This window comes from Lacerta agilis, chromosome 15 (genome assembly GCF_009819535.1).
Source record: "Lacerta agilis isolate rLacAgi1 chromosome 15, rLacAgi1.pri, whole genome shotgun sequence".
Taxonomy (NCBI): Eukaryota; Metazoa; Chordata; class Lepidosauria; order Squamata; family Lacertidae; genus Lacerta; species Lacerta agilis.
The window spans coordinates 28538608-28566446 of NC_046326.1; the positions used below are offsets into that span (position 1 = coordinate 28538608).

At 49.8% G+C, this 27839-nt stretch overlaps 2 protein-coding genes across 3 annotated transcripts in view; one reads left to right on the forward strand and one right to left on the reverse strand.

Moving 5' to 3' along the window:
* The first annotated feature begins 1182 nt into the window (after positions 1 to 1182).
* On the forward strand, positions 1183 to 12171 carry BUD23 (BUD23 rRNA methyltransferase and ribosome maturation factor). The gene is made up of 12 exons (XM_033171667.1): positions 1183 to 1306; positions 2356 to 2393; positions 2935 to 3030; positions 4041 to 4123; positions 6196 to 6292; positions 6388 to 6484; positions 6840 to 6890; positions 7567 to 7652; positions 8219 to 8264; positions 8429 to 8487; positions 10040 to 10129; positions 11587 to 12171. Exons 1-12 carry the CDS (start codon positions 1259 to 1261, stop codon positions 11639 to 11641), a joined length of 846 nt encoding a protein of 281 aa, XP_033027558.1. The 5' UTR covers positions 1183 to 1258; the 3' UTR covers positions 11642 to 12171.
* A 3564-nt stretch (positions 12172 to 15735) lies between these two features.
* The window catches only part of STX1A (syntaxin 1A), a 38214-nt gene continuing 26110 nt past the window's right edge, over positions 15736 to 27839 (reverse strand). Inside the window, exons 6-10 of one of the 2 annotated variants that reach the window (XM_033171668.1) lie at positions 27484 to 27592; positions 23082 to 23155; positions 21463 to 21600; positions 17539 to 17649; positions 15736 to 15833 (exon numbers count right to left, since the gene is read on the reverse strand). In XM_033171668.1, the coding sequence (XP_033027559.1) occupies positions 15756 to 15833; positions 17539 to 17649; positions 21463 to 21600; positions 23082 to 23155; positions 27484 to 27592 (510 nt within the window). In that variant the 3' untranslated portion in view covers positions 15736 to 15755. Of the gene's footprint in view, positions 15834 to 17538; positions 17816 to 21462; positions 21601 to 23081; positions 23156 to 27483; positions 27593 to 27839 lie in introns of those variants that run through there. The other variant, XM_033171669.1, reaches the window with a different exon arrangement.

Here is a 27839-nt window from a genome sequence, read left to right on the forward strand (position 1 = left end):
TCGCGGGATTGGCCACGCACTGTGCACTGATTGAGCCGCAAAGAGGACTCGGGTCTAGAGGAGGATACAGAAATTGCGGTTATCATTAAACTTCGTTGGGGGGGGGGGAGTTTCCTCGTCTTTTTCTCCCCGAGGAGAAGAAGCGACAGCTGTCCATGTATACTTGAATGAATGGCGATATCCATGATTTTAAAGCTTCATTCGTTTTAATATGCCGCCTATCATGTTACGATTTCCAGGCGGGGTACAAAAAATGTATATAGCAAATAAAATGTCAGCCCCCAGCCCGCAAACGCTAAGAGTCACGGCACAACCCATGATTGATTGATTGATTTTAATTATGGGAGGGGTGGTTTTTTAACTTTAAACTGCGAGCTCACTTTTTATTGAAATTAGTTGGGGAGACTTTGATTCTAAATTTGCTTATACATATTTTTGGTCTCTCGTAGCATTGCATGCCGCTTTGCGGAGAAGTAGGCCTATAGTCCTCTATCTCAAGGGCTACCCGGCCCCCAAGGGAAACATCCCGGAAGGGAAGGGGGAGGGGTGCTTGGAGTCGCACGCGTTCGGATCTCCACGTGTCCTGCTACGTTAACAGTCGAGCCTCCTCTGTGAAAGCTGCCCTATCCAAGCCCGGTTTAAAGGTGAAGACCACCTTTGGAATCTCTTATGAGAAGCGATTCCGAAAACAGATACTGTACACGAAGGGGCTTGCTGCAGTCCACAGCGGGCAGCAGATCAAGCAACCGCACTTCATTTATTTATTATATCCCACCATTTTTCTCCAAGAGCTCAAGGTGACGTGAATCGTTCTCCTTCCCCTTATGTTAATCCCCACAACAACCTTATAAAGTAGGCTGAGAGGTAGTGTGATTGTGTCCCCCCCCCTTGCAAGGTGGGGGGCGATGGGCAAGAGGCCACCTCGCCCACCAGAAAAAGCCTCTTTACCCTTCACTTGCACTCAGAGGCTCATTCAAAGAACCAAGACGGCAAGGATACAATTACACAACATGTTACAGCCTATGCAACACCTCAGTAGCGAGGTAGAGCGAGTCGAGTGTGATAAACACACCGCCTTTGTCTCGATTCGGTCCGCAACCCTCTTGATCAAGTGGGAAATTCAGCTGGAAAGAAGGAAGAAACCGGAAATCAGCTATCCAGGAAGTGGGATGGTCCTCCCTGCAATTCTCTCCTGATCTCTGCAGCTGTGATCGCTTCTGTGTCGCACGAGTGTGACGCAAAAGACAAGCGCGCAAGCATGGCGGCCAGCGGCAAGAGGCCCGAGCATCGCGGCCCCCCCGAACTAGTAAGAGGGTCAAGGAGGGGAGGGGAGAGGGAGGCGGGGGCGAGGACTACAAAGGGCCGGTGGAGCGCTCGTACCTGTAAGCCCCCAGTACCAAGAAATGAGCCTCCAAGCACAGAGGCAGTCTACCTTTGGGTAAAACTTTATGGCGGTTGCCTCCATGTCTTGCTGCTAGGGTGCTTCCTTCCATCCTCCTTGGAGCCGCCTTGGTGGCCAATGTGGGAAACAGAAGATGACTAGGTGTCAGCTATATCGGTCTATGCCAACCTGAACAAAATAAAAAAATTCTTCCAGTAGCACCCTAGAGACCAACTAAGTTTGTTCTTGGTATGAGCTTTCGTGTGCAATATTTTTTATTTTGTTTTGACTACGGCAGACCAACATGGCTACCTACCTGTAACTATGCCAACCTGGTGTCCTCCAGATGGTTTTGGAGTACAGCACCTGTCAGCCGGAGTAATGGACATTGTAACACATTTCACTTGGAGGGCACCAAGTTGCCGACTGAGCTATGTGGTGGCGGGGAATAGATCTCTCTTTTTATGAGCTGAGAAATCCCTCAGTAGCTGTTAACTCTGATAATCAGAAACAACCTCCCATGTTTGGAGGCAGTCCATCTTGTGAAAATGAAGCCGAATGTTGGAAGATTCAGGGCAGATAAAAGGAAGGAGTAGCTCACACGGTGCCTATTTGAACTATGGTACTCATTCCCACAGGAGGCAGCAATGGCCACCAACTTGGATGGCTTTGAAAGAGGATTGGACAAATTCATCAAGGCCACTAGTGTTGATGGCTGTGCTCTGCCTGTACGGTCTGAGGCTTCTGAATACCAGTTGCTGGAAGCCACAGGAAGGAAGAGTTGCTGTTGCACTTAGGTCTTGCTTGTGGGTTTCACTTTGGAGCATCTGGTTGGCCACTGTGAGAACAGAATGTTTGACTAGATGGGCCATTGGCCTGATCCAGCAGGCTCTTATGTTCTTGTTAGTCAGATCCATAAGGGTGCTTACATTCTCTCTTCAATGCAACCCCCCATTTTCTCTTTCTTTTCCCAGTTCTACGATGAGACTGAAGCCCGAAAATACACACACAAGTAAGGCAGCCTTGGGCTGAGGAAAGCAGCTAATCTCTTTATTGAACCTATTTGTTTAAAGAGCTTTTAAAGCATGTCTTAAAACAGTGGTTTTTAAAGTTGGGGTGCTCTAAGAGGCAGGTATAAAAATGGATGGAGGAAAAATGCGTAGAGGATGTCCTTGATTTAAAAGAAAGACAAGGTGACTGTTTTGGAGGTAGTAGCTAAACTGTTTTTGAGGAGCAGGATATATGGAAGAGTTGCGGTGGTCTGTAAATAGATGCTAGTAATCCAGTCCCCAACAATTGTCAGTGGTTTTCATCTCCCCCATCCGTACAGACAGACATAATTTTTTTTCTACTGCATGGCATTGGTGTGATATGGCTTTTGTCCTGTCCACCTTAACATTGGAACACCTGTTTTACCACTTAAACATCTGGGATAGGTGCAATACCTGTGTGTACTCTCCCACCCACCCCTACCCCACCCAAGCTGCCTTGCAGACATCCAAGAGGAGTTGGGATGTGTTCACTGCTTGTTTTGGGGCCTTTCCATTCTCCAGCTCTCGAATGATTGAGATCCAGTCGCAGATGTCCGAACGGGCTGTGGAGCTGCTGTGTCTCCCGGAGGACCGGCCCTGTTTCTTGCTGGATGTTGGGTAAGCTTGCTGCGTTGTACCTTTAAGTGGGTTGCTGCTTCTTTCTCTAAACTGCCAGCGTGGGAAGGTCAGGCAGCTTCTTTTTTGCACCCAGCTTCCAAAAGTCAGTTTTGGTCTTGTCCGTCTTATGTAGGTGGTTATGCTTATTCCGGACAGTAAGTTTGGATTGGGGTGCCGAATAGTTAAGGAGCCTGTCCATCACGGGAACATAAATACAAAGAAAAGTCTTTCTTTAGTTAAAGCTATAGAATTCACTCCCTTTAGAAGTAGGGGTGGACACCAGTTTGGATGGCTGTGGAAGAGGATTCAGCTATTAAATGGCTACTGGCTCTGATGGCTACAATCTCCTTCTACTCTTGGAAGCAGTATGCTGGAAGACTCACAAGCTGGGAGAGTGCTGCTGTGCTTAGGTTCTGCTTGTGGGTCTCCCAGTTGGAGCATCTGGTTAGCCACTGTGAGCACAGGATGCTGGGCTAGGTGTACCATTGGCTTGATTTAGCGGGCTCATGTTTTTATGGAACTCCTTTCCACTGGAGGTTGTGATGGTTGCCTACTTAAGAGGCTTTAGAGGGATTAGACACAATCACAGAGGATAATACGGCTATTGAAGGCCATTATGGATATGCTTTACCTCCATGGTCGGGGGCAGCAATGTTTTGTAATACCAGTTGCTGGGAACCTCAGGAGAGGAGAGTTCTGTTGTGCTCAGGGGGCTTCCCAGAAGAGGCATCTGGTTGACCACTGTGAGAACAGGATGCTGGACTAGATGAGCCCCCTTTGGGCTGATGCAGCAGCAACAGGGCTCTCCTTTCAGTAAGCTGCCTTATGCTGAGCCAGACTCGTGGTCTGTCTAGTCCAGATGTTGGGCAGAGAAAGTGATTTCCCATCCCCAGTTCTGTGAAAGGGGCTTGGGCAGGTGCTATTGAATGCTTGAATCCTGTTTGGCTCCTGCTAAGAGATAAAAACCAGTCGGCGTTTCATTATTTCTTAACCTGTGCTGCTCTGGTCAGGTGCGGCTCTGGTCTGAGTGGTGATTACATCTCCGAGGAAGGACACTGTTGGGTTGGCATGGACATCAGCTCTGCCATGTTGGGTGAGTAGAACTTTCCCCCATCCATTACAAGAGATGCATTTGAATCCTACGTGTGTGTCCACTTGGCCAGCATATGCTAATGGAAAGGGGTCTCTGAGATGTGTATTTTTTAGTAATACCTATATTTCTTTGTAATTATTGTCCCTTCCCTATTAAAGTCCTGCCTGTTTTCCATTTCATTTAGTGTGCTTATTTGGTAGTTTAAAGTGTATAATCCTAGCCAGCTAACTTACTATTGTCTGTGTAGAATCCATTCTTTTACAGGAGCTGTTTATTAAATCTTGCTGGTAACTAGATTACCGTATTTTTCGGTCCATAAGGCGCTCCGGACCACAAGACGCATTTGTTTTCTAAAGGGGAAAAACCAGGGAAAAATGTTTTCCTGGTTTTCCTCCTCTAAAAAACAGGGAGGGGGGCGCTGGAGGGGAAGCCCCTTCTCCCTTCACAGCGGCTCATCCCCGCTTCCTTAAAGGGAAATGGGGACGAGGGGAGAAGGTTTCTCCCCTCCTCCCCATGTCCCTTTAAAGCAGCAGGGGATAAGCCTGCTTTTGGCATCGGGGCGCAGGGTGGTGGAGAAAGCAGCAGCATCCCCGCTGTTTCCTCCACCACCCCGTGCCTTGCACCGATCCTTTTGGGATCGGCGGGCAGCGCGTGGGGTGGTGGAGGAAATCCTCTACCAACCTCCCTGCCGCCCACCGATCCCAAAAGCAGGCTTCCCGCTGCCTCCTCCCATCCCCCGCCGCGTTCAGCGGGAGGTGGGGGGAGGCAGCAGAGATGTTGGTGGATCGCGGTAGCAGCTCCGTTCACGGAGCTGCTGGCACGATCCACCAACATCCCCTTCGCTTCCCCCTGCCTCCTCCCATCCCCCGCCGCGTTCAGCGGGAGGTGGGGGGAGGCAGCAGAGATGTTGGTGGATCGCGCTAGCAGCTCCGTTCACGGAGCTGCTGGCACGATCCACCAACATCCCCTTCGCTTCCCGCCGCCTCCCCCCATCCCCCGCCGCGTTCAGCGGGAGGTGGGGGGAGGCAGCAGAGATGTTGGTGGATCGCGCTAGCAGCTCCGTTCACGGAGCTGCTGGCACGATCCACCAACATCCCCTTCGCTTCCCGCCGCCTCCCCCCATCCCCCGCTGCGTTCAGCGGGAGGTGGGGGGAGGCAGCAGAGATGTTGGTGGATCGCGCTAGCAGCTCCGTTCACGGAGCTGCTGGCACGATCCACCAACATCCCCTTCGCTTCCCGCCGCCTCCCCCCATCCCCCGCTGCGTTCAGCGGGAGGTGGGGGGAGGCAGCAGAGATGTTGGTGGATCGCGCTAGCAGCTCCGTTCACGGAGCTGCTGGCACGATCCACCAACATCCCCTTTGCTTCCCGACGCCTCCCCCCATCCCCCGCTGCGTTCAGCGGGAGGTGGGGGGAGGCAGCAGAGATGTTGGTGGATCGCGCTAGCAGCTCCATTCACGGAGCTGCTGGCACGATCCACCAACATCCCCTTCGCTTCCCGCTGCCTCCCCCCATCCCCCGCCGCGTTCGGCGTGAGGTCGGGGGAGGCAGCGGAGATGTTGCTGGATCGTGCTAGCAGCTCCGCTCGCCGAAATAAGCTTCTTTCGGTGAACGGAGGTGCTGGCATGATCCAGCAACATCGCCGCTGCCTCCCCCGACCTCCCGCCGAACGCGGCAGGGGATGGGGGGAGGCAGTGGGAGCGAAGCCTTCGCTCCATAAGACGCACAGGGATTTTTCCTTCCTTTTTAGGAGGAAAAAAGTGCGTCTTATGGAGCGTAAAATACGGTACTTGTGCTGACCTTTATACTAGTAGCTCAGGTTGTCTCCTTGACGCCTTCCAGGACCTGTTTGAAATAAGAACTACTGTGGATGAGGAAAGTTCATTTAGGAGAATGTTTTATATTGAGTGATACCAACCGTACCGATGCCATGATCTACAGTAATAAACATGCAAAAAGTTCAGATTGACACCCTTATTTACACCCCCCCCCCTTTGGCTTGAGGCATCCTGCCTTGGACTGGTCAGAACCAGCAGGAATGGTAAAGCCCTCTCGTATTCTTAATCCTGCACAGATGTAGCTGCAGAAAGAGAAGTGGAGGGTGACTTGATGCTGGCAGACATGGGCCAGGGCATCCCCTTCCGACCAGGAACCTTTGATGGCTGCATCAGGTAGGATAACTGCTGGGAACATCACTCACCAGCAAATGCAGAATGAGATTCCACTGAGAAAAGTTGACCGGACTCCCCGTTTTTCCTCCTTGCAGTATTTCTGCAGTGCAGTGGCTATGCAATGCTGACAAGAAGACCCACAGCCCCCCAAAGCGGCTGTATCGGTTTTTCTCGACTCTCTATACTGCTTTGGTAAGGGCTTCTCTCTCCTGCTTCTTCCAAACCATATGCGAGGGGAAAGGGTATCACAGTGTTCCTGCATCTTTTGCGCATTTAATTTGGGCAGTTAACTATATATTGGCAAGCTGGGAGCGCTCTTGCTAGATCTTGTGGGAAGTTGGATTGTCCTGTGAGATCTGGGACTGATCCTGGGATTACATCAGATTTTGGGGGAGAAGTGACCAAAGAGGGAGGGGGCCCCCCCACACTCTCTCAATAATCCAAACATGCCCACAGGCCTAAGAAGTTTAGAGGCGCCCAATAGAGACGCTTGGCCAGATAGCAGGATGCTGCATAGGCTGTTTTTGACTGTCCTTTCCACATACAGGCCCGAGGAGCCCGTGCCGTCCTCCAACTGTACCCAGAAAACTCGCAGCAGGTGCGTTTCTTGTGGGAACTGTGGGGCGGGGGGTAGGCCTGGCACAGCCAGAGGCCCAGAGCTGCCAGGGACAGGCTGCAGGAGGCTTTTGGAGGTTGAGGCTCTGGATAGATCTGCAAGGGCCTGCTGCTTTTGGTTCTGTGCTGTGCCTGGAGATCTGACACCACCAAGGACTCTTGGGGGGCTCATATAGGAGTTGGTTCGCAGGGGCCTGGTGTCATTGGCACCCTTTGGCATGTAGCCAGACTTTTCCCACAAGTTGACGGTGTTTAGGGAAGCCTGGTGAGGCTCTGCTGGAATTTATTTGCATTTCTATTTCACCCTTTGCTCAAAATTGGCGTACATGGTTCTCCCCTTCCTCATTCATAGAGGAGAAAACTGTCAGTGGCTACTAGCCATGCTAGTAGAAACCATCTCTCAGGGATTCTGTAGCTGTCATTCCAGCACTGCAGGGGGTTGGACTAAATGACCTTTGGTGTCCTTTCCAACTCTTTGATTCTTCCCCATGCCTGACTACGTGTGGCCTTAGCTTAGTTGTGGCCTCCTAATCCCCAGTCGGGTAGAGAGACAAAGAATCAAGGATGGGCAGGGTTGGCATGCTAAGAATGTCCCATTAGAGGAGGGAGCTCCCTGCCCCGGCTGCTCAGATTCACCTGTCTTCTATTTCTCCTGCCAGCTGGAACTCATCACCTCCCAAGCCATGAAGGCCGGCTTCACAGGCGGCATGGTGGTTGACTACCCCAACAGCGCCAAAGCCAAGAAGTGAGTCCTCTTCCGTTTGGAGACCAGGGAGGGGTCCTTGCTCTGCTTTCCATGTTGCCTGAAGAGGCTTTTGCAGGGCCAGAACAATGCAGGGAGGTTGCCAGAAACCGACTCTTCCTGTGCTGCCCTGCCTGTGATGGTGGGCAACCTGACATGAGGGATGCATTCAAATCCTGTATGCCAAACCTAGTAGTCGTGGAGGCCTCTAAGGACAAGGGGGCACCCAAAGCAATCTAGTTCACTCCTGTGTGACAGCTGGCTTCCTTGAGGCTTTAATCGAGGCCTCTCCTTTCCTGGGCAAATCGCTCAGGAAGGCATTTCATCTTCCGGCGAACGCAACTTCCTGGAGCGGAGAGCTAAGGAAAAACTCTTCCGGCAACATTGGAAAGCAGCTACTGCTGATGAGAGTTGACAGTCAAGGGGGGCAGGCGGGCAGGCTAGTAGCTCCTCTCTGAATAAAGTAACACCTTGTGGGCTTTCAGGAGAATTTGGTGCACAAGTAGCTCCTTAAAAAAAAATAATTCTCTTTTTTCAGATTCTCATTATTTTGTGTCTCTTTTCCCCAGGTTCTTTCTCTGTCTTTTTGTTGGTGCAGCAGACGCATTGCCAAAGGTAGCAATCTGTGGGGCTATTGGGGGTGGGCCAGGGGGTGCACCAGAGATGCAGGAGAGGGTTTGGTCTGAACAATAAAAGCAGCTGCATCGTTCTGGTTTTCTCCTCTCCCCTGACGCAAACTGATGTGCTGTGTGTGTGTTTTTCCGCTTTCCCCCCGACAGGGTCTTGGCACAGAATGCGGTGATGATGAGACTGTGAGGGCAAAGTTTACCAATGAAAGGTACTGAGACAGAGCTGGGAGAGGCTTGGGGGCACAGGGACAGCATTGTTCACCTTGAATCGAGGAGGGTGTAGGGGACCCGGAGGAAGGCGGAGCCTGCTGCCACAGCTTAACTGCATGAAAGCACGCCACTTTTTAATGTAGGGGATTTATTGATAACCATAACGTAAGAAGTGTCTGCTGGGTCAGGCCAATGTCCTATCTAGTCCAGCATCCTGTTCTCAATAACCAACCAGATGCCCCAACTGGGAAACCCGCAAGTAGGATTTAGGCACAAGAGCCCTCTCCCCTCTTGGCCTCAGTTTTCCCAACCGTGCAATGGGAACAATAGTGGTATATTTCTTAAGGTGGCTGTGAGGAGCCACAGCTCCTTTTAACAGGCTGTGAAAAGCAGTGGTTCCCAAATGCTTTTGAGCCACCACCCTCTTGCTTCCATAAACTCACCTCCAGTTCTCTATTCCCCATAAAAAAGCATAGTTCAGAATAGCATTTTGTACTACCCCCTACAGAATACGATAGCGCAATAAAATTCAAAACACTAGCACAATTAATTGCGCATTTATTCAAAATGCAGTCCAAACTATTTATTTGAGTTACTTCAACAAGACTGATGAATCTGATAACAACTAGTCTGATAAGTCATTGACACCTCCAGTGCCCCCCTAGGTAATCCCACTCCCCCCCCCCCAGCCAGAGGGTGCTACTTCCCACTTTGGCAACCACTGATCTAAAGCAATTGAGCTGCCCTTTCCGGACTGTGTAGGCTTTGCACACACCCCATCAGCAAATGTCCCCCCCCCTTGCAGCTGCATAAGGCGAGACCCACCCTCTGCGGCTTGGGGGACAGACATAGAGTAAGAGCCAGAGGTTCTTCATCGTGGCACCCGGAAGCTCCTGGTCGCCATGTTTTCCTGCCTCATACAGCCTGCCCTGCAAGTGTCACAGCCCTCCTATGAGAGTCCAGAGAATCCCCGGAATAGCAGACTGAAGGTTTATTAGGGACTTCTGGCTAAAAACTCCCAATGCCGGATGGCCTAGCTACTGTCAATCCACGAATGTAAGAGCCTGGCTGCTGGATCAGGCTGAAGGCCCTTCTAGTCCAGCATCCTGTTCTCACAGCGGCCGGCCAGGTGCCCTTAATAGGACAGCCGCAAGCAGGACCCAAACAAGGGCATCCTCCCCCTCCCTGTAGTTTCTGGCAACTGGCATTCAGAAGCAACACTACCTATGACCTTGGAGACAGAGCACAGCCATCCTGGCCAGCAGCCATCGATAGCCCTCTCCTCTCTGAATTTGTCCAATTCTCTTTGAAAGCCCTCCAAGTCGGTGGCCATCACTGCCTCCTGCAGGAGAGAGTTCCATTGTTCTAACTACTTGGCACACGAAGAAGTCCTTTATCTGTCTTAAACCTTCCACTATTCAGCTTCATATAGCAGTACAGTGATCCATTTATTTTTAAAAGTGCCCCATGGCGAGTCAGTGGCAGGACCAACGTGGTGGTGGTGGTGGAGATGGGGGCTGGTTCCTGACTTCGCCCTTTTCCCCTTCCAAGGACACGGTTCAAGAACATCAAAGGGAAGTCTGCAAAGAAGAGCCGGGACTGGGTCTTCGAGAAGAAGGAACGGAGGCGCCGGCAGGGCAGGTAAGCCTGGCTTCTCCATCCTGGCTGCATGGGGACACCCTTGGGTGTAGGCAGGAGGTCTGGGGTGGTAAAACTTTTAATGGAGGAAGCAGGGGTTGCATTTGCCCTCAATCTGTGGGCCGCATGCGTTCAGTGGCTCTGGTTATTGTCGTGGATTTTTGGTCAGTTAGGATGTGAAGCACAGCTTTATCAGGTGAAGCAGGGGTAGTAAGTTCCAAAGGCCTCTTAAGAGCAGGCCAGCTTTTTACAAGCTTGCAAATGAACACATCAGAGCACACACAGACTTTCAAGGCCACGTAACAGGCAGAAGTTGCCATTAGGTTTCAGGCAACGACTTTGCCAGGGAGAGCAAAAAGTAACATCCCAGGCTACAGAGAGGAAAAGCAAGGCCTTATGAAAACAATTAGCAAATTCCTTCACACGTCTTCAGAGACCTGGGCTGCTTTTTTGAAACATCCCCCTTTCCAATGTTAAAACCATTTTTGCTGCCTATTCTCCAGCAAGCTATTCCACACACACAAAGGCACCCTTCCTCAGCTGAGGACGAGGGGCTTTCCCCTCCTGCCCTGCTTGTCAACCAATCAATATAATGGATTGGGAAGGGAGCAATTTGCAGCCCCCAGAAGCCACCCAGTTGTTTTGTCTTGCGGGGGTTGTGTGCTGAGGGTGGCACTTGGGACCCCCTACCAGAGTAGATCCATTCATTTATTTATTTCATAAAATTTATGCGCAGATTGATCATTTTTTTAAAAAAGCCCTCAAAGTGGCTGGGGGGCGGGCGGGAAATCCCAATAAAATTAACAACAATAATTGAAGTCTTTTAGAAAAGCTAAAGCAATAGGCTGAAAACAGATTAAAATTTGCACCAACTTTCTAAACATCTGGGTAGGCCTGTCTAAAAAGAATGTGCATGCCCAATATCACTAGGCAGGGAGTTCCACACTAGTTCTTACATATGCAGAATAGGTATTACATGGCATCTGTAAGAGTGCCCGTTCTGTTAATTGAAGCAGTCAAGTGGATGTACAGTGGAACCTCGGTTTTCGAGTGTAATCCGTTCCAGAAGTCCATTCGACTTCCGAAACGTTCAAAAACCGAGGATCAAAGGGCCGTCGGCAAGTTCAATGGGGAAAATTGAGAAACACGCCTCAGAAGCAGTTAGACATCTGAGGCGCGTTCAAAAACAGAAGCATTCACTTCTGGGTTTTCGGCGTTCGGCTTCCGAAATGTTCAGCAGCAGAGACATTTGAAAACCGAGGTTTGACTGTATATGGGGTAAAGTGATTCCCAAATAAAAAGTTCCCAAGTTGTTAAGGGCTTGACTAACACCTTGAACCCGGCCAGGTAGCAAATGGGCAACCAGAGGTATATGCTGACAAGGTAAAGATGGTCAAATCCTTCCCCCTTCCTCACATACCCCATTACCCTTTGTTCTCTCTTTCATGCTTCCCCTGCAGGGATGTCCGGGCAGACACAAAGTACACTGCCCGGAAGCGGCGGCCTCACTTCTGATCACACCTCTCCTTGATGGCATGGGGCATTTCGGCACCAGTCTGCGGCCTCTAAATAGAGGGATGTGATATCAGCCATGGGATTTTCACGTGGGACACTTGACTCCCTCCAGACTGGGATTGTCCTTTCACCAGACCCAGCAAGGACTGCCTTGAAGAGACAAAAAAGTAACATCTGTCCAATTTTTCTGAGGGGGGTCCTTCTGCCTGCTGCAAGACGGTGGCTCGTCTTTTCCAGAGCCCTCCATCCCAGGCCGTGTTTCAGATGAGGCCTCGTCTTTTACCACTCCAGGAGGCAAGATGTGATTCCCCTCTGCTACAAAAAAGCCAGGCTAAAATGCTTTGAAACACAGGGGAGAAGATGCTTGGGGGGGGATATTTTGCCCCCCCTCCAATGTTGCTGAACTACAACCACCATCATCCCTGACAGATGGGCGTTTGAGTCCAGGAATATCTGGAAGAGGGCTACAGATATTTCCCACCCAAAGACAGAAAGCTTTGTGGCAGCGGCTATTAAAAGATTAAAAAAAACAAACACATTTCCTGAGATGGTGGATTACTAGATCAAGTGGTGCTGACTACACAGGGTTCTCTGTGCTCAATCTCCACCCCCTGCCCTTGATTCGCAGACTTTTAAATTAAACCACTCTGCCTAGCTGCAGTGTAAGGGGTGCAGGGGGTCCTGTGGGCCACAAAGCGTTGCTGGAACACTCCCACCAGTCCTGAGCAGCATGGCTGATGGACAGAGGGATGCTGGGAAATGTAGGCACAATAGGTTCTACAGGGCCACAGATTCCCTGCCCTTGAAACACAGGCCTATGTGTGCATTTATCCTGTTCTCTTGCTATTGTCCAAACCCCTTCTTGTTCTCCCCTATAAACTCTTTGGAAGCAGCCATGCTCCTTTGGGCACGTAAAACATTTAAAGACTCATGGAGAAAACGACACCGCCTGGGTGCATAGAGTGCATGTAGGCACTCAGCTGCCGGAAAAGCTGAGCTCTCCATGCTGAAGGTCCTAGTCTTCATAAGAAACAAGTTAAGTGTGAAAAACATCCACAGAAAGGGCTCAAGGGCCAGAGAACGGCAAGAGTTGGATTTTTGGGAATAACTACTGCATCTCTTCACCTTCCCTAACTCCTAAAACCTAAGCATCGAGGCATGTTGCTAGCCTTCCTGTATGTTAGAGAGGGACAGAGTTTTAAAACCAGGTGGCTGCAGAGTCAACATGAGGGCAACACACACACCCCTTCCAAACACACACAGAGGAGCAGAAAACGCTTCACAGATATAAACACTTTTTTTTAATTCTACATAAAATCCCATCCAGGAAAGGAAGCTGCTTTTCCACCTGAAGTTTTATAGAGGGGGTTGGTTGTGGCATAAAGGGTAAACTAAGCAGGCCAGAACGTCAAAAGAAGGCAACAGACGGGCGGACAGTTCCACATCCACGGAGGCAGGAGAGCGAGGCAGCTTGTGAGGGGAGAGAGAGAGAGAGACAAGGACACTTGGCTTCACACAGCAACACAGCGATGCTACGAGACTCCAGGGGAGGCCTCCACAGAGATGGATCAATAAATGTCCTTTCCCTGTGAGGAGGCGGAATACTGGTGGTGGCACTTTAGGGCTCTCTGAATTAAAAAACAAAATACACGTATACATACACACCCCAACAACTGGCAGGTTTGCTGTCTGGAGGGCAGAACAGCTTCCAGAGCACAGACACATCACAGATGGCTCAGGTTTTCGACATGCAAGGAAAGCAGGGAAGGTCTGGAGGAGGAGCAAAGCAGCAGAGGCCACCGATGGCCAAATGCTGCCACGCCGGGCTGCTTGCAGAAGATTTAGGGCCAGGAAATGTGGGGAAGAAGTAAGCGGATGGCAGAGAGCAAAGTCTACAAACGTAAATTGCATGTGCTCTGCAGAAAGAGGGTCTTTGGCCCCTGCCCCAGCTGATGCAGGGGGAAGGAAGCTCTGTGGTCCTGCAGCCAGAGAGAGGGAGACAACGTTCTCAGACTACAGAAGGACCACACAGTTGCTGATGCAACTGCCGTGCGGACTCTTAAAAAAATGGCAGGCCAGAGCCTGGAGTAGTTCTGCAGTAGGTGCAGCTGGGGGCCTATCGGGAGTGGAGCAGGCCTCATCCTGCTCGTTCTAGGGACCTAGCTTGTGAACAGAGCACATTCTCTCAGGAGGCAGAGCAAATGCCTTGTTAAAAAGGTCTCGCACTCCGATGGCTAAGGGAGGAGAGAGAGAGAGCTCTGGATCCAGACAAGAGACCTGTTGGTGCTGGGAAGCAGCTGGAAGAGCAAAGTTAAAAGACCGGGGTGTGGGGTGTGGGTTGGCACTTGCTGCATTGCATATGTAACTGGCACCACCCTTAATGGGCTCTGGGAGAGGGAGGGAGGGAGGGAGGGAGGGCAGAAACCCCTCTCCTTGTCGCAGGGACGGGAGCCAGCTATGGCTCTCTGGATGTTGGGCTGCAACTCACATTATGGCCATGCTGGTCGGGGCTGACGGGAGTCCTGCATTGCAGGGAGTCTGCCTAGATGAGCCTTTGGGTGCCTTATAGTTCTGCGGTTCTATGAGTTGGGAAGGCAGGAACATCTGGTTTCCTACCTATGTGCAGCCCGCAACTTCTCTCCTGATCCCCTGGCCCAGGGACAGATGGATTCAACACAGGTTCTGCGTTTCCACAGGGTGAGCTATTTTCTCAGTCACCCCCTGGGAGCAGCTTGCAACCATCACCTGCTGCTAGCAGGCACAACCGGGTGTGTGCGCTTTTGGCTTGTGGCAAAGAGGAAAGATGTGGCAGAGGGAGTAACTGGTCTGGCAAGGTGCACACAAACTCATGCAGAGAGCCGCTAGGCACAGCCTTGCACAGGGCAGGGAACCTGTGGACCTCCAGGTGTTGACTCCTAGCAGCCAGCACAGAAGTGCAGAGTCAAAAGGGACCCCAGTGGGTCATCTATTCCAACTCCCTGCAATGCAGGAATGGTCAGGGATGATGGGAGTTGGGAGGCCAGCAACATTTGGGGAAGCCGGAGATCAGCAGCTTGAGAAACTCAGTTATAGATCTTATAGTCCATGGAGGGTTTCCCTGAGAGGGTAAAGCTGCCCACATGTGAAGTGTTAAATCTTAGAACGTTTTGGAAATTCTGGAAGGAGGCGCTGTTTCACACCTGGGAATTCAAAACACGAGCTTTGCTGCTGTGTAGGGCTTGCGAGAGACAGAGCCACAGCACATTTGGACAGGAAGATTCATGGACTGCAACTCCCTCCACCCCCCAAAAAATCAGGACGCTATTCAGCATAGGCCTGAAAACCTTGAGAGAACATCTAAAAATAATGGGGACGTAGCATCGACAGCCTGCTTCTGTTGACAGGCGGCTCCTGCCTACTTCTAAAAGTGTCTGTCCTTTATAAAAATAAAAACATTGCATTTGACTTAAATCTAGAGTTGCACACCACCCCGCGGCCGCCGTAAGTGAAAAGGTAGCATCCTGTTTTAAACACATAGGCAGGCCTTGATGGTGCAGGGCAAGAGGCAGGCCTCACAAGCTCTCCTGATGCCGAAGGGGCGAGGCAAGAACCTGGCAGGAGAAAGAAGTGGCTCAGAGCGAGTCAGAAGGGAGCAAGACGCAACAAACCAGCCTGCCCATTCTGCGGCTGGAGAGAAAGAGAAAATCTTGGCCCCTTCCCTGGGAGAGAGCAGGATCCAATTTTGCACACCTTTGTTGGCAAACTCACCTTTGAAGGCAGAGAGGAAAGGGAAGAAAAAGAAGAGGGACCTCACTTGGATGGAAGGAAAACAGAGGGGAGGGGAGTCGTTGCCCAGTGGAAGGGGGGTGTCCCTCTGAGGAGATCAGGTGGGGAAATTGCATGTGCCTGTGGCCTTCCTCCCACCCCCCACCCCACTGCACTGGACACGCAGCAGTAACACAAACAATCATGCATAAGAGACGGGAACAGTGCTGGTGGGCCAGTTCGCCCCTGGGGTGGTGGCTGCTGCTTCTGCTGCAGAGTCTTGGGGTTGCGGCTGTCTGGCTGGGCCCAGGCGCTCTCCACCGCTGTGTGTCCCCTCCCCCCCCCCCACGAAAAAAAGAGTCTTGGGCTTCTAGCCGAAAATCCCGCCAATCGTTGAGGCGATCACAATGCCCAGCACCACGCAGCAAATGATTATCATGATCTTCTTCTGCAAAGAGAGGAGGAGAACATCAGACAAGCTCTAGGCTGGGTCAGGCCAGTTTCCCATCTAGCCCAGCCTCCTGTTCTCACAATGGCCAACCAGATGCCCCCAAGGGAAACCCACAAACAGGATGTGAGTGCAGCAACATCTCTCCCCCCTCCTCTGGTTTCCAGCAACTCACATTCAGAAGCATCGCTGCCTCCGACTGCGGAGGCAGAGCAGAGGCATTCTGGCAAGTAGCTGTGGATAGCCAATTCTCTCCCCCACCCCCATCTATAATAATTTTTATTAAGTTTTCGATTTTACATTTCAAAATAAACTTTAAAATATCCAGTGACTTCCCTCCTCCTTCCATGATTCATTTTACATATCATACATCCCTGCATATTTTACTACAACCGTTCAAATCAGTTTTCCATCCGTCAAAAATTATTTACTCTGTTGAAGTTATCTTGGTGCTGCCAGCATTTTCAGCAATATAGTTATTTTCCATATATTCAGTAAATATTCTTTAAATGAATGTTCTTCTTGCTCTCTTATTCTATAACAGGGGACGCCAAAGTAAGGTCCGCTATCCGGCTTGCGGTGACGCCTGCTGCCCGCTCTTACTGGTGTGGCTGCCCACTTCCGGGTGGCGCAGCATCGGAAATAGCTTGTGCGCATGTGCAAGTGTCATTTCCAGCGCACTTCCGGGTCTGCGGAGGCCTGTGTGCACGCGCACAAGCTATTTCCGGTGCTCCGCTGACCCGGAAGTGCGCCGGAAATAGCGTGTGCATGCACGCATGGGCGCATGCTCCCCCGCCCGCCACACAATCAGCGCTGGAGGAACCGGCCCGAGGCCGGGTAAATTTGCTGACCCATTCTATATGTTAAATCTATAAGTTCTGCATAATCTGTCAATTTAAGTTGCCAATCCTCTTTAGTTGGGACGTTGCTCACTTTCCACTTTGGGGTTAACAAAACAAGGGCCGCAGTTGTTGCATATATAAACAACCTTTCCTGACACCTAGAAATTTCAAGTCTGGGTTATCCCCAACAAAAAGGATTCTGGTTTTTTTTTGGGCGGGGGGGAGTAGTTTTCAACATTTTTTTTTCCAATTCATTATAAATCATTTCCCAATACACTTTTACCTTTTTACATGTCCACCACGTGTGGAAAAACATTCCCTCTGCTTCTTTACACTTCCAACACGTATCTGATTCTGTTTTATAAATCTTAGCCAACCTAAAGGTAACGGGACCCCTGACCATTAGGTCCAGTCGTTTCCGACTGGGGTTGCGGCGCTTATCTCGCGTTACTGGCTGAGGGAGCCGGCGTACAGCTTCCGGGTCATGTGGCCTGCATGACTAAGCCGCTTCTGGTGAACCAGAGCAGCACCTGGTGTGGTACCTATTTATCTACTTGCACTTTAATGTGCTTTCGAACTGCTAGGTGGGCAGGAGCTGGGACCCAGCAACAGGAGCTCACCCCGTCGCGGGGATTCGAACCGCCGACCTTCTGATCAGCAAGCCCTAGGGCTCTGTGGTTTAACCCACAGCGCCACCCGCGTCCCATCTTAGCCAACCTACTTGGAGTTAAATACAATCTATGGAGCCGGACTGCGATGTTTGGCTGGTGATACACGGCAATGTGGAAAAGCTGATATCGCCCAACCCTATTGGTGGCCTTTGCTCCTTCCAATGCTCCTTTATCTGCAAGGCAAAAACTTACCCGCCTGGCTTTGCTCTGGTACTTGACTGCTTTCTTGGTGTCCGAGACGGCCCTCTCCACGTAGTCCACCGAGTGCTCCACGTTGTATTCAATGCGGTCAATCATCTCGCCCTACGCAGCGGAGGACGCACATAGGTTGCTGTTGTTTTAACAAAGCCACTGGCAGGGACCTCCGGCTGCTCCCCTTTCCCTCCTGCCTACTCACAAACATCTTCATTGGGGGTTTGCAAGAGGGCAGATTCTCCCACTTCCCATTCCAAGGCGTTCAGTCCCAGACCTGCCAGTAGGGAGTCGGAAGGAGAGAAGGAAAAGGAAACGGATTAAATTGAGAGCCAGTGCAATATAGTGGTTAGAGTGTTGGACTAGGACCTTGGAGATCAGGGCTCAAATCCTCCCTGCTCGGCCATGAAGATGACTGGGTGACCTCGGGCCAGTTACTGCCTCTCAGCCTAGCCTACCTCGCAGGGTTGTTGTGGGGATTAAATGGGCAGAACCATGTCTTGCCACCTTGAGCTCCATGGAGAAAAAAAAGGTAGGATGCAAATGCAATGAATAAAAAGAATAAATCACGGGCAACAGGGAGTCTGGTTTTGCACAGAAAACATTCAAAGAGACAGGAGGGAAAGGCCCCACAAAGTCAGTGATACAAAGACCACACATGTTCCAGCAGCGCACCAGGAAGGCAGCAACGATAAGGACCACAAATGCATGCAGGAAGGAACACAGATGCGGCACAACCCATTCCCAGGTCTTAGTCATCTTAACCCACCTTGGCTGGCAAAACCAGAAATGGGTGCCCTCCCAAGGTAGACACTGCCTGTACCAAGCTGCTCCAAGACACCGCTGAGGAAGGAGACTGAACCCCCCTTCCCCTAGCCCCCTGATCCTGTTTCCCCATGGGGGGGGGGGCAGAGCAAATTGGTCCGCAGCAGGGACTAGAAGCATAGTGAGCCTTTCACTGCACGCACATAAATTGAGAGACGTCAAGCAGGGCTCTGGTTTCAGAGGGCTGTATCCCACACCTAGCCCTACTCAGAGCAGGAAATAACTGAAAAAGAGCTCTGGTGGATCAGGTCAAAGGGGCCCATCGAGTCCAGCATCCTGCTCTCACAGGGGCCACCCAGATGCCCCAATGGGAAACCCACAAGCAGGACCCGAGCACAGGAGCCCTCTCCCCTCCTGTGGTTTCCAGCAACTGGTATTCAGAAGCATCACTGGCTCCACGGCTCATAGTCATCCATAGCCCTCTTCTCCTCCTCCACGAATTTGTCTAATCCTCTTTTAAAGCCATCTAGGTTGGTGGCCGTCACTGCCTCCTGCGGGAGGGAGTTCCACATTTTAGCTGTGTGAAGAAGTCCTTCCTTTTATCCTGAGTCCTGAGTCTTCCAAGATCTGGTTTCATTATGAATGTCCACCTGTTCTAGTCTTCACTTCCCACTGGCTTCATAGGGGACGCACAACACCAGGCATGCAGGGACAGCACAGGCATGCAGCAGCCTCAGCGGAGGGAGCTGGGGGGAGGGGACATTACCTGCCAATGCCTGGGTGCCCTTCTCCAGGTGTGCACGGCAGCATGGGGGGGGATAGAAAGAGGGGTCAGGAGGGGCAGGCACTGAGCTCCAGGAATGGAGGGCTGTCATCAGCTCAGAACTGCTCAGAGCAGACCCACTGAAATCAACAGGCCTACGTTAGTCATGCCATTCAGCGGGTCTGCTCTTGAGTAGAACTAAAGTTGCAGTAAAACCCTGTTTGTTCTCTCCTCAAAGGGGAAACCTCTTCCAAGGTACTGCATTGCAAGCTGCCTGATATTGATCTGGGGTATGGGGCCCACGGACCTTGATTTGCATATACAGGTACTTATCTATATTTAAATAAAACAAAATAAAAAATAAAAAAATTCCTTCCAGTAGCACCTTAGAGACCGACTAAGTTTGTTCTTGGTATGAGCTTTCGTGTGCACACTTTCTGAAGAAGTGTGCATGCACACGAAAGCTCATACCAAGAACAAACTTAGTTGGTCTCTAAGGTGCTACTGGAAGGAATTTTTTAATTTATTTTGTTTTGACTATGGCAGACCAACACGGCTACCTACCTGTAACTGGAACTATATTTAAATATCACAGAAGGGAAAGCAAGCAACTCCCCTTCCAACCCACTCAATAAAGCCCTCAACTGATTTGCACCGTAGCCAGATCCCCACAAAAATCTATTTATCCCTGATTAATTCTGCAACAAATCCCCCTCCAATTTATTCAATTCCCGCCCCCCCTCCAATCAGAATTCATTTATTACAGGGGGTTGGACTATACGACTCTTTGGGCTCCTTCCAGCTTTATGATCCTATGATATCTACAAAAGATCATTCTAAATTAATCCCCCAAATGCATATCCTACCCACTAACTCAGATTTTATTTTATTTTTATTCATTAGATGTATAATCTTCATCACAAGATCTCAGGGTGGTTCACAGGATAAAAACACAAGGTAAAAAACACAGGTAAATAGTAAAAACGAGAACAACAAAAAATAACTCCCTCTCCCACAAACATATGTAAAAGATCACACAAACCCATTTCAACATACCCAAAGTAATTGGCCCACTTGTAAACAACTGGGGGTCCCATGAGCCCCCACCCAACCGGATCTGCTCCAATTCACTGGCTGCATTTTGCAGCCGGGAGGTGGGAGCGGATGAAATTTGCAACCCTATGCCATGTGTTTTGCCAAAGATTTCTAGGGGAGATAGGGGGAGGGAGAGTGGGGGGGGGCAGCTGCTTGCAGCCTAAAAATTTCCTAGAGACAATGGATAAGACAAATACCATTAGATGTACAGTGGTGCCTTGGTTCTCAAACGCCTTGGTATTCAAACAACTTGGAACCCAAACACTGCAAACCCGGAAGTAAGTGTTCCGGTTTGTGAACTTTTTACAGAAGCCGAACGTGCTCCATTTTGAGTGTTACACTTCCAATTTGAGTGCCACACTTCTGTCTTGAGTGTTACGCTGAGGTGTATCTGTTTTTGCTATTTATTTTGCGTTTTTGTGGCTCTTTTTGTTTTGTTTTTGCGACTGTGTGCGAACCCAGTTCAGCTACTGGATTGATTGTGTGACTGCAATACAATGCTTATTGCTTTCATTTTATGGATCAATGGTCTTGTTAGATAGTAAAATTCATGTTAAATTGCTGTTTTAGGGCTTGTTTTTAAAAGTCTGGAACAGATTAATCCATTCTGCATTACTTTCTATGGGAAAGTGTGACTTGGTTTTGGAACGCTTTGGTTTGGAACGGACTCCTAGAACAGATTAAGTTTGAGAACCAAGGAACCACTGTACTGCTGAATAAATGTTTAATGGTTCTTGTATTCGTATTTGTTTACAAACCAATTAAAAATTGTTTTTTAAAAAAATAAGTTTGGGAAACCCTGATCTACACTGACAGACAGCAGCTCTCCAGGGTTTCAGGCACAGGGGTCTTTCCCCCCCCCCCCTTCACCAGCAGGTCCCCGGGTGGGTTGAAACAATGTAAAATTCAGAGTTAAAAACAGTTAAAACACATTACAAGGATAGGGTGGGAAGTCCTGAAACACACAGATCCCAGGTGCCCAAGGCCAGGGTGATTTGCTTCACATCAGAAGAGCCTTCTGGATCAGGCCAATAGCCCATCCAGTCCAGCATCCTGTTCTCAGTGTGGCCTGTGGAGAACCAGCAAGCAGGATCCGAGCACAAGAGCATCACTCTCCCCTCCTGGGGTTTCCACAGCAACTGGAATCTGCTCCGCCCACTTTGGCCTCTGGTCCCGCCCATGACTGGCAGGTGGCTCCTGAAGGTGACACAGTCAGACATTGGTTCCTCGACCTGCCAGTCCCAGGGGTCCACTCTGCAGTTTCCCACCCCTTCCTTCCCACCCCCTAGATCAGCCCTTACCTGGCTCTCCACTAGCATTGCCATGTCCATGAACATATCGTGCAACTCCCGGATGCTGTTCTCGAGCTTGATGATCTCACTGTGCCGAGTCTCGATCTCGTTCAGCGCCTGCTTCGTGATGTTGGAGTCCATGATGATCTGGGGACGAACCAAGGCAGGGCGTGAGCAGCCGTTGGAATCCAGATCTCTGAGGGGCCCTTTCTCTCCACCACCACCCCGCCTCGCCCCATCTTGCATGACTCGGATGGAGAGAGTCTCATGATCCTGCAAGGCCTGAGTCGCTTCCCTGAGAATCGCAGCTTCCATGAAAAAGGAAATGAAATGGTGTTCCTAGGCAGAACGGATAGCTCAGTAGGTTAGGGTATGGTGCTGATGGCACCAAGGTTGCAGGTTCGATCCCTGTATGGGACAGATGCATATTTCTGCATTGCAAGGGGGCGGGGCGGGTTGGTCTAAATCAGGGCTTCCCAAACTTGGGTCTGCAGCTGTTTTTGTACTACAATTTCCATCATCCCTGACCACTGGTTTTGCTAGCTAGAGATGATGGGAGCTGTAGTCCAAAAACAGTAGGAGGCCCAAGTTTGGGAAACACTGGACTACATGGTCCTCAGGTTCCCTTCCAACTCTACCATTCTGTGTTTCTATGGTTCTAGGCACTTAGGGTTTGGAAGTGACATTTGGAAGTGCACTTGTGTTACGTCTGCAGATGTCCCAGGAATAAGTCCAGGGGTGTGTGTGTGCTGCTGAATAAAATTTACACGGGTCAGGGACTGACACTCACTTGGTGTGGGGGCAAGTTGAGAAATGACTCTAGGTGATTAAGCAGGCTTTATTGTTTTCTTTTTTCCATGCCACAGATGGTTAGCACGACCTGTCAGCATGGTTTGAAGGTGTAGTAATTTTATTGACACGAAGTAGATTGGGGAACAGTCCATGCCTGGGCAGGAGACCTGGGCCTGCCTGGACGGCCCATATGCACGGTGCCTTGAGTGCCGTGTGAAAAGCAGGAGAGAGAAAAAACTAACAAGGTTTTGCCTAAGCAGCTGGGCTGGCAGCTTCTGCCTGAGAAACGTTTGTGGTTTTGTTTTGCAAGGCTGCAACTCTAGTGGTAGAGAGCAGCCTCTGTTGCACCGGATGGCAATTCGGGTCGAGGTCTCAGCAAATACCTTTGGTGCTCTTCTCACCGTGGCAAAATAGTTGCCCACAGACTAGCTGGATCTACACTCACCTTTTAAATGTTATTAGAACGATAATATCATTGTAAAACATCAAGACAGAAAAAAAACAACCATTTGGATTCCTTTCGCTTCCTTTCCACAAAGTCTACCACCTGGTTTGTGATAGCTAGTTGCTCTTCAATGCCCTCTGGTGTCACATTTTAACAGCGTATTATTAACGTTAAAGGTCGTACAGCTGTATGGTTCTCGGTACCATTCCTTAACTTTTTCTTTAGCGTTAAAAACAATGAGTGTAGATCTGCCCTCTGCCAGGTCAAAGAGGCGGCACTTCTAAAGCAACCCCCCCCTCTGAACAAAGAAAGCCTTCATTGGTACCCCAAATCTGAGACTTAAGAGCAGCAAGATCACAAAGCCGGGGGGGGCGGACGATGACACACATACCCCAGAGGAGAAAATGGCAGGGTTCCCACTCTCCAACATATCCTCCAGCTCCTCACTGGTGGTGGTTCTGCCAGCTGCAAAAAAGGACACAGAGAAGTCAATGAATCCCTTTCTTTCCAACATGCTGTGGTTTGAGCAGTGGTCTGGAGTCATGGTGTGTGTGTGTGTGTGTGTGTGTGTGTGTGTGTGTGTGTTTATGTGTGTGTGTGTGCAAAAAGACCCATTACCATTTATTCTGCAGGGTCCCAGACTCTGGCATCCTGGAGCTGCCCAATCAGCACGAAAGGGAAGCTTTCTAGGCACTGAGAATAAGTCTTCTCAGCCTTTGTGCCGACAGGAGCGAAAGAAGGGGAGGCAGCCCCATAGGAGGGGCTCCCAGGGTCCCTCAGGAGAAGGCGCATAGAAGAGCACCAAGGAAGAAGAGATGAGTTTGGATTTGATATCCCGCTTTATCACTACCTGAAGGAGTCTCAAAGTGACTAACATTCTCCTTTCCCTCCACTCTGTGAGGTGAGTGGGGCTGAGAGACTTCAAAGAAGTGTGACTAGCCCAAGGTCACCCAGCAGCTGCATGTGGAGGAGCGGCATAGCTGTCAACTTTCCCTTTTTTGTGGGAAATTCCCTTATTCCAGCGCCGTTTCTCATTGCAACAAAAGGGAAAGTTGACAGCTATGGCCGTTTCTCGATGCAAAAAAAAAAGGAAGGTCGACAGCTCTGAGGAGCGGAGACGGGAACCCGGTTCACCAGATTACGAGTCTACCGCTCTTAACCGCTACACCACACTGGAGGAGTTGTTCCATATGCTCCAAAGCTAAGCATTTAGGAACTCTGAAAACACAAAGGGTGTTTCAGTTTCAAGAGAATGGGGTGCGAGTTATGGAACTTAACACAACTTAAAATCACTCCAAAAGAAGGTATTGGAGCACTCCATTCGCCCAGGGATGCGCGCAGAAAACAGAAGCTAGCTGAAAAGCCACATATGGCAATCCACACTGCTTGTTGCAATGCAGTCCCATTACTTATCATTATTTCTGTTACCTTAGAAGGCTCTATAATCTTAGGAGGGGCATGGCTGTGACTGTCGTGAAGGGAACCTTCTCGCCTGAATTTACCATGACACCACGGGGTTTGAGGACAGGCCATGCTTCTCTTCCTTAATATTTTATTTATTTAGTCTATATACTGCCCTTCATCAGAAGATCTCAGGGTGGTTCATGATATAAAAATACAAGATAAAGTCACAAATAAATCGTTAGAACAAAAAAACAACAACAAAATACCGCCCAACCCTGGTCCCACATTTAAAAGCATATGAATCAGCCAAAGGCCTTATTGAAGAGGAACGTTTTCGCCTGGCACCTAACGATGTATAATGAAGGCGCCAGACGAACCTCCCTGGGGAGAGAGCATTCCACAAATGGGGAGCCACTGCAGAAAAGGCCCGTTCTCATGTTGCCACCCTTTGGGCCTCTTGCGGTTATGAGAGTCACATAGTCCAGGTTGGTTTATATGGGGAGAGGCGATCCTTGAGGTTTAGTCAATGTTTCTGCTCAGTTCCTAAAGGATCTGCCTTCAAAAGGCTCTTTTGCTCATCTTCACAACCTTCCTTCTAGCCTCAGCAAGTAAAAGTGAAGATTGCAGACTGCCCCCTCCCCATGCTCTGCCCTAGACCCCCCCCCATCAGCTCATCTCCAGCTAAGGCTCCATCTCCTCTAGCTGGCTGCCAGCCTTCCCTCCCTCCTGGCAACCGGCTCTCCTCCGATTCCTAACTTCTCCCACTCAGTCCTTCTATTCTCATCTCTCCCGATCTCACCTACACCCCCTTACCTGTTCCCGCCAGCTCCTCACATGCCCACCCCCTTCACACTGGCAGCCTGAAAAAAGCCACAAACGCACAGATCGCCTCAAGGCACTGCACAACTCATCTGCCACCAGGGATGTGTTGCTGGCCACAAAGCCCAAAGGCCAGGCGGAGGGGCTGGCTGCAGCATGCCCTGAGAAGCCAAGCAGGTAAGGCATGACCCACAGGAAAGAAAGCAAGTGTCGCAGACCTGTTGGACGCAGAGGAATGGTGGAAGGAACCAGCTGGGGAGCCCCCAAAATAAGAAGGCTCAGAGCCAGGGGGCTGTCGGTGGGACAACAATGAGTGGGCAGAGGGAGAAGACTAGGAAGAGGAGGTGTCGGAAGCTGAAGAGGTGACAGGGCTTAGTGAGCAGGGAGAGTCTGTGGCAGAAAGGAGTCAGGCAATGAAGAGTCACAGGTGTCTCCCCCTCCTGTGTGACCAGCTCCCCTTCCCTCTTCTCTCCCAGAACCAGAAGAGGCATGAAGAGGGTAGAGGAGAAGTTGGCTTCATGCAGGCGCAGTCTCAGATTGCCTGGAGAGGAGGGGACTTAGGCATCTGTGGGGACCTTCAGTTTCAGCAACTGCTTCACAGGGTGCAAGATCTACCAGAAATGAGTTGCTGTGCTCATTAGGCCGGACACTCCTGTGCAGATCTTCTTTTTGCTAAGAAAGTTTCCACACAGGAAGGTGTGTCTGGGGTAAGGGTGGTTCAAATGGCTGAACTTTTGAGTGTTGCTGAGGTGGTGTTTGTTCCTTCCAATTAATTAGAAGCAGAATTTGAAAAGGTGTGCCAGAAACAGCACAGTGTTACCTAAAACTGCCCTTTTCTTATAGCCAAGATCTTCCTAAAATGTTTAATGCCATTCAGTCCCAGTCAGCCAAAATCCTCCTGCAATGCTTTCTCCTTACAGCAGGAGCGTAAACTACCAATATGGAGTTGAACTACCAATGGCCCATCTAGTCCAGCATCCTGTTCCCAAATGTTGGGTGATAACGCCGAGGCCGGTGCCTCCCCCACAACGCAGCGTTGCCCGGGATTCATCACTCCGGTCTCCCGTCACACTGATCTGACCCATATCCAAGGACACAAGCACACGACTAGCAGAGTCCAAACAGACTGAGCCCTGAGGTGTAACTAACATCTAAGCCTAATTTAATGCGCACAAAATCAAACGTAACATAACAAAGAAAACATGCCCCCCCCTCTCTCTCTGTCTTGTTACTGCAAAAGCAACAGCTATACAGAACGGAAACAGCGCATCTCACTTTCCGCTCACAAGACTCCAACAATCAGTGCTGGAATGTAAACACAGGCATGTAACAATCCCGCACATCTGCAGCTCGGGAGGAATGGAATGCCCAACAGTGGCCAACCAGGTGCCTGTGGAAAACGGAGGACCACAACTCCCATCAGTCACAGCAAGCATGGCCAGGAGATCATAGAGCTGGAAGGGACCACAAGTGTCATCTAGTACAACCCTCTGCAATACGAATCCACCTAACAGTTACACACACACACACACACACACACACACCCCAGCCCACATTTTACCAGCTTACACAAGAATATCATGGGGGACTTTGTCAAGAACCTTACTGAAATTGAGATACACTTCCCTTTGATTGGTCAGCTATGGTTCCGTGGCTGGGGGCTCTAAAATTCCTGGCATCTAATTATTTAGAGGTAATTTTAATCTGTTTTAATATTTTAACTTTTGTATGTTTTAAACAGCCTCGGCCCAGTATACCTGAAGCAGCGTCTTCACCCCCCATCGTTCAGCCCAGACACTGAGGTCCAGCTCCGAGGGCCTTCTCGGTGGTGGCACCCACCCTGTGGAACGCCCTCCGATCAGATGTCAAGGAAATAAACAACTACCCGTACCTGACTTTTAGAAGACATCGAAAGGCAGCCCTGTTTAGGGAAGTTTTGAATGTTTGGTGTTTTATTGTGTTTTAATATTCTGTTGGGAGCCGCCCAGCCAGATAGGGTATAAATAATGAATAATAATAGTAGTAGTAGTAGTAGTAGTAGTAGTAGTAGTAGTAGTTATGGATATTATTTTTTCTCCATTTTATTGGTTTATCTTTTTGTAAACCACTGAGGTTTTTTTAAACAATCAAGTGGTATCTATCTATCTATCTATCTATCTATCTATCTATAGAATTAAATTTTAAAAAATGAAGTTGTTGTTTCATTATCTTTCTTTTATAGTGAAATACTACTTTTTCTGCTAAGCATTCAGAGAAACAATGAGAAGAAATCAGTAATTTGAGCCTCACTTCCAGAAACAGGAACTAACCAATATTGTCACCATGCTGGCCAGGAAGCTTCCAATAAAAGGCACGGTAGCCCTGAAAAATAGAACATTTCCCATACACAGTGAGTAAGATAATGCCTGTGTGTGTGTCACTAAAGACAAAGACATGTTCTCCTGAATAGCCAGGAGAACAGCACAGAAAATACGGGAATGAAACATTTGGTAGTAGTGGATTCCCTGTAAGGAGAGAGTGAACGACAGGTAGCAATTCTCAAAAGAAGGGGGTGCATGGAAGCAACTCACTTATTTCTAGCTGCCTTTGGATCCTGCCCTTGCAGCGCTCCCGGTAGTCAGACTGGGTGGCGTTGTACTCTGACATCACTTCCACAAACTTCCGGGACAAGGTGGAATGCTGCGGGGGAGGGGGGGTGAGAAAACATGGCTGCCATCATTTTCCAGAATAGTAAGCATGTTAGTCTCTCTGCTGCAGCACCGACAACCAGGCATCCAGAGATCTCCACGTGGTCACAATTGGACCCACACCAGACGCAAAATGTGCCTAGGGAATTTCAAACACCGGCACCAAGAGGATTCTGTGAAAATTGATTTACTTCTGTTTATTTTATTGCATTTATACCCCACCTTTCCTCCAAGGAGCT